The sequence below is a fragment of the Poecilia latipinna genome, unplaced genomic scaffold, assembly GCF_001443285.1.
Source record: "Poecilia latipinna isolate Pla-1442-1.1 unplaced genomic scaffold, P_latipinna-1.0 Scaffold895, whole genome shotgun sequence".
In the NCBI taxonomy this organism is placed as follows: domain Eukaryota; kingdom Metazoa; phylum Chordata; class Actinopteri; order Cyprinodontiformes; family Poeciliidae; genus Poecilia; species Poecilia latipinna.
Window position 1 is genome coordinate 178,110 of NW_015113511.1, and position 5,299 is coordinate 183,408.

The 5,299-nt window shown below is 43.3% G+C and overlaps 1 protein-coding gene across 1 annotated transcript; it reads right to left on the reverse strand.

Moving 5' to 3' along the window:
- Nucleotides 1–1,003: 1,003 nt before the first annotated feature.
- On the reverse strand, nt 1,004–3,341 carry msx1a (muscle segment homeobox 1a). Its single transcript, XM_015048638.1, has 2 exons — nt 2,761–3,341; nt 1,004–2,543 (listed from the first exon to the last, which is right to left on the reverse strand). Exons 1-2 carry the CDS (start codon nt 3,185–3,187, stop codon nt 2,125–2,127), a joined length of 846 nt encoding a protein of 281 aa, XP_014904124.1. The 5' UTR covers nt 3,188–3,341; the 3' UTR covers nt 1,004–2,124.
- Nucleotides 3,342–5,299: the final 1,958 nt, after the last annotated feature.

The window sequence follows — 5,299 nt, forward strand, 5'->3', positions numbered from 1 at the left end:
TTCCCCCCCCCCAACCCTCCTATCTGATCCTTCTCCTCTCATCCCCCTCCCTCCTCCCTGATGGCAGAAAACGACTTTAAGTTTCTGTTCGGATACTTTTCTGTCTGCGTTTACTCCAGGGCGTCAGAAACTCGTCTCCAGACTCTCACCGACACAAGGCTCAGTCCACCTCATGTCGTAATGAATTGCCACCCGGCTCACTTTACACCCTTAAACGCACGTAATGACAGTCGCACGGCGGATTGTTTACGAGCAATTTCCACCCAAGAGAGGCAATTTTCAGAGTGTATCTCTGTGGTTTGAAGTCAGCAAAAGTGATTGTCCACCTCCCACTCTTCCTCCTGCTTCCATGTGGCGCCTTTAATATCTGGGTTAGGTGATTCAAAGGCGAAGGGAAACACACGCACAGCTAAGAAAATATCGAGTTGTACCGAACAATTGGCTTAAAATCGAACTGACCAGTTTTCCAATCGACCCTGATCTGTGATCAGCTCAGCACATCAAATGTTCAATAAATCGAACCCTGCCACCACCATCATTCATTATATGCATCAAAGCTAATCACATCTTCAGTCCTGAAAATCAGAAAGACTTCCTTTGAAGCCTAAATACTCATAGTGTTCAAGTTCCTTCATTTTAGTTGGGTTCAAAACCACTACCTCCAACAGGGGAATGTCGTTTCCTCTATTGTACATTATAGGGAAAAAATCGGTCAAAATAGGAAGAAATCGAAAAACTGGAATCGATACAAAAGCATTATCATTGTAACTTTACCGCAGAAAAACATAGAACTTGATTAAATCCACTTCAAACCGACGCTGAGATAAGCCGAAACAGAGACCATGACAGGGACCGAATGAGATCAGAAGTTTTCTTTGTGACATTTAAATAACTCATTTTTTACAAATATATTTTCCTGAATGCACCTTGTTTTCATCTATTATGCATTTTCCTGAAGATGTTTAAGTTTGACCAGCGAAAAAGAGTCTCATCCTCCAACTTGTCAGATTTACACAAGTCTTTTGTGTAGACAAGTCTTTATTAAAAAAAGAAAAAAGAAAAAGAAAAAAGTTGAAAATTTGCCCTTTTTCACTTCATAACCCGTGAAAGTCACCCGCTTGGAAGAATTCAGTTTTTTAACCCAAATCTCTTGTTTAAAATCTATAACACCAAACATAATTTGTTTTTCGGTTAAATCGCTCTAAAATATATTTAAATAGGTCTAAGGAAGACCTCCTGCAGTTAAAATGAAAAAGCGCAATTTAAAACGAAAAACATGGGGAAAAAAAGAATAAACAATTTATTGTTAAGTTATGTCACAAATATATTCAGAATATAAATGAGGATATTTTTTTCAAATATACATTACTTTACAGTACACTTTCCCCTTCCAAAATAAGGGAACCAATGAAACAACAGACAGTGCTGTTATTAAAAAAACAAATAAAAAAGAATTAAAAAAAACAAACGCTGTGATTTTCCAGATTTTACGGACTAAATGACACGCTGCGGTTGCGCGTTTATATGAAAGTAAAACATGAAAACATAAAAAAAAAAAAAACACCGATTCCAAAGTTGCGGAGATGTTAGTGTGTAGTTTGACATCAGCTTGTCTTTTTTAAGCCCAGTCAAAGTTCGTAGGTACAAAAAAAATATGTCAAGCTGCGCCTTTATCTCTGAAAAAAAAGGCCTGTCACCTTTCACCTGGCTGTCATGGACGCCCTGTTCAATGTCCACACTTGACTTTAAGGTCACAATACGTTTGTAGGTTGCAAGTCATCTTCCATATTTGCAAAAAAAAAAAAAAAAAAATCCATCTTCAGAGAATCTTGTCTGACACATCTCAGACTTCAGATTAAAATGGACACACACACACACACACGTGGGAATTTACTGGCCAGGTCGAAACGGAAGAGAACACGGCGTCGTCAGAGTGGGTCCGTTAGGAGGCCTTGTTCCCACCCTCCCTGACCAGACGCGACACTGACCTCCCCACCTGGATGCTTTTCTCATTTGTCGCATCATAGGTCCAAAAGGGGCCCAATTTCTCTTTAAAACGTAGTCCTGCTGGTGCCCTCTTTCTTTTGTGTGTCCCTCCCACCCCCATCTCACTCCTCACCCCTGTCAAGCCAGGTGGTACATACTGTATCCCACATGCGCGGCGTACAGTCCCACAGGAGACACCGGCAGCGAGTGCCTCTGGAACGGGTGCGAACCCGCGTAGGACGCCGGAACATGTGCGCCGAGGGGGAAGGAGATCCCGAAGGCCGGTGGCAACATGGGCTTCGCTGCCATTTTCAGTTTTTCCAGCTCTGCCTCCTGGAGGCGCTTGGCCTTGGCTCTTCTGTTCTGGAACCAGATTTTCACCTGGGTCTCCGTGAGGTTGAGGGAGCTGGAGAACTCCGCTCGCTCCGCGATGGAGAGGTACTGCTTCTGGCGGAACTTCCTCTCCAGGGCCAGCAGCTGGGACGTGGTGAACGGAGTCCGAGGCTTTCTGTTTGTCTTGTGTTTGCGCAGCGGGCAGGCGGGAGGACTCAAGCGTCCTGCAACGACAACAAAGCGATCCGGTTACCAAAACAATAATAATAATAACAGTAATAATAAAAACATTTACTACCTCTGCGCAACTGAAAACTTTGCGAAAAAAAGTGGGCTGGCGCATTTTGGTCTCTTAAATTTACGCGTTAGTTTTACACTATGTACAATGTAAACTCTACCCATGCGTAATTCTCACAACAAACATTTTAAAATGGGACTTACGTGGGGGTGTCGGGGAGAAACGTGGACTTTGAATCCACGAAGTCCTCTCTTGACTATCCGGGCTCTCGGGTTTAATCAGCACATCATCGGACATGTTCATAATGTCGCCGACAGAAAACGCAGAGTTCATCGGCAAAGCGGGAACAGAAGCGTCCAGACCGGCGAAGGCGCCCATCCGCGTCCCCTTCCCCAACGACTGGGACGTCCCGGCCGCGCCGTCCGGAGATGGCACCTCTCTGCTGGGCTTCCTGTCAGCCATCAGCGCCTCCACGCTGAAAGGCAGGATCGCGACTTTGGGCTTCCCGGTCTCCTCTGCGGGGCTCAGGCTGGTCTGCATTTCGCCTCTATTGACGAGCGCCGATCGGGGGGAGAGGTCTTCGCTTTTCACACCGGCGGTCAGTGCTGACATGGCGATCGATGGGGCCATACAGGTCCCGACTGTGCGCAAGTAAAAATAAAAAAATAAATAATATAGGGAAAAGAGAGACGACTTTTTTCCCCAAGTCTCGACTGTGACTGCGGGCCGTGGGAAGAGTTCTGCTAAAGTGACGGCATCCTCATGTTTATGCGGCCAGATTGGAGCGAAGAGCTGTATAATAAAGCAGGCGTGGAGAGAGAGGCGGCCAATCAGCGTGGACAGGGGGCCGGACCAAGTGAGATGTGGGGTTAAAAAAAAAAAAATCAGACAGAGGAAGTTTAGCAATATAACCGACTTCAAATACACGTAAACAAAACAAACTCTTTATGATCCGTGGTTTAATCAGAGTAAGCGCTCCCAAATGGCGTTTGGGTTCTAATTATATCCAAGAACAGAAAGAATAAGATTTTTTTTCTCATACTGCTAAAACACACTGCTACATTTTAACCAGTGTGTTTGGAGTGACTCCAATCGAAGATTCTGCTCTATGTAATGTAAAGGCAACTTTAAAATATGCTTACTTGGCTAAATTAGTGTAATTCTACATAGTTGTCGTTTTTGGCACCTGGTTTGTCCTTTTATGTCAAAATTAGTGAGTGAGGCCAAGCTACTTCAATCATAACATGTTAGTGAAAAAGACATAGCATTTTTAAAATCTATTCCAAGAAGTTGCCATTTTTCCTGAAAACAGCTGCTAGAAGTGTCATTTATTGGAGCTAATCAAATTAAGAAGATCGGCTTGCTAGCAAGATTGACCTTATCGCTCTTTTTTAGTACTGAAATGTGGACAGATTTCTTGGTACTCGTCGTTAGGATGAATAATAAATTCACATCTTGTTGCAGTCGCATCATTGAACACAAAAAAAAATTGTTTATTCTACAGAATCTGGTGAGAAAACAAAATATCACATGAGCAAAATTTAACACCAGCAAAAGTTGCCGGTTTCCAAGGTTTGGTTTGGTGTATAATTCCATTTTGCCAATATGGCAGCCCTATGGCTAGTTTAGAAGATTGAAGCACACTACTCCAAATTGTCCAGAGAGCATATAGGTTATCTCCCTTCTCTTAGCTCACCCACATATGGGAGAAGGTTGATATTGCCTCTAATAAATAATTTCTCTGGGGAGAAATGTGTCTTCAATAAGTATTAGAGACATGACCCACTTACAGGTTTTTGGTAGAGATCACCGATTTTTTTTTTCTTATTTAAATGAAATAGTTCATTCCAAGATTTCCTTCTGCATTCTCGTGAGGTTTCCATGGTTACTGGAAGAGAGGTCACCCCCACAGCATCACAGATCCTCCACTGTGCTACTTTCCCCCCCACATATCTATTTTTGTTCTGCGCCAGACAGTCCCCATCTGGAGTTTTGTTGCCTAACAACGCATCATTAAAGTCAACATGTTTACATTTGTGATGGTAGCGAAGAAAATTATTTCTGTTCCCATTACTCCCAAACAAATGCATGTAATATCCCATTCCCATTAAAGGACACTACAGTACACAATAAACCTTGGTGAACAGTTTTTTGATTCGATGTCAGAATAAGCCAGTATCCAGCCTTCTGTTTTCACTGATCGAGTTGTTTCAAACTTTTTAAATGACTGTCGTCATTTAAAGGGTATGGACAGTTTTATGCAAGAAGAAATGCTGATGTCAGTCTTCCTGGAATGGCATGTACTCATGTCTTTTTCTATTTTAAAGAGGGATAAAGAAAAATAGGATTTATTTATTTATTTAACTCCCTTGCAGTGAAGGCAGGTAGAGTCTTTTTATATTGCATCAGTTCTCAGGCTATAGCGTCAGCACCGCTAATTACCACGCACAAACAATCTGTCACGATTTGTCAGTCTCTCTAATGGGCAGACAACTTATGTTGTTTTTAGGCGCCAGCAGCGGCCCGGATCAAAGGGCTGCACTTTTAGGGAGACTATTGGGGGGGAAAAAAAGGTTTTCGCTCGCACCCGGGAGAGCGCGGCACCTCCTCCTCCTCCTCCTCTTCTTTCTTTTTCTCCTTCTCCTCCTCTTCCTCTGTCCGCCCTAGCCCAGGGACACTGAGCCATTCAGCCCGAGAAATTAGTCCGTCCTCAGCTGATCACATGCCGCTGCAGTCTATTCA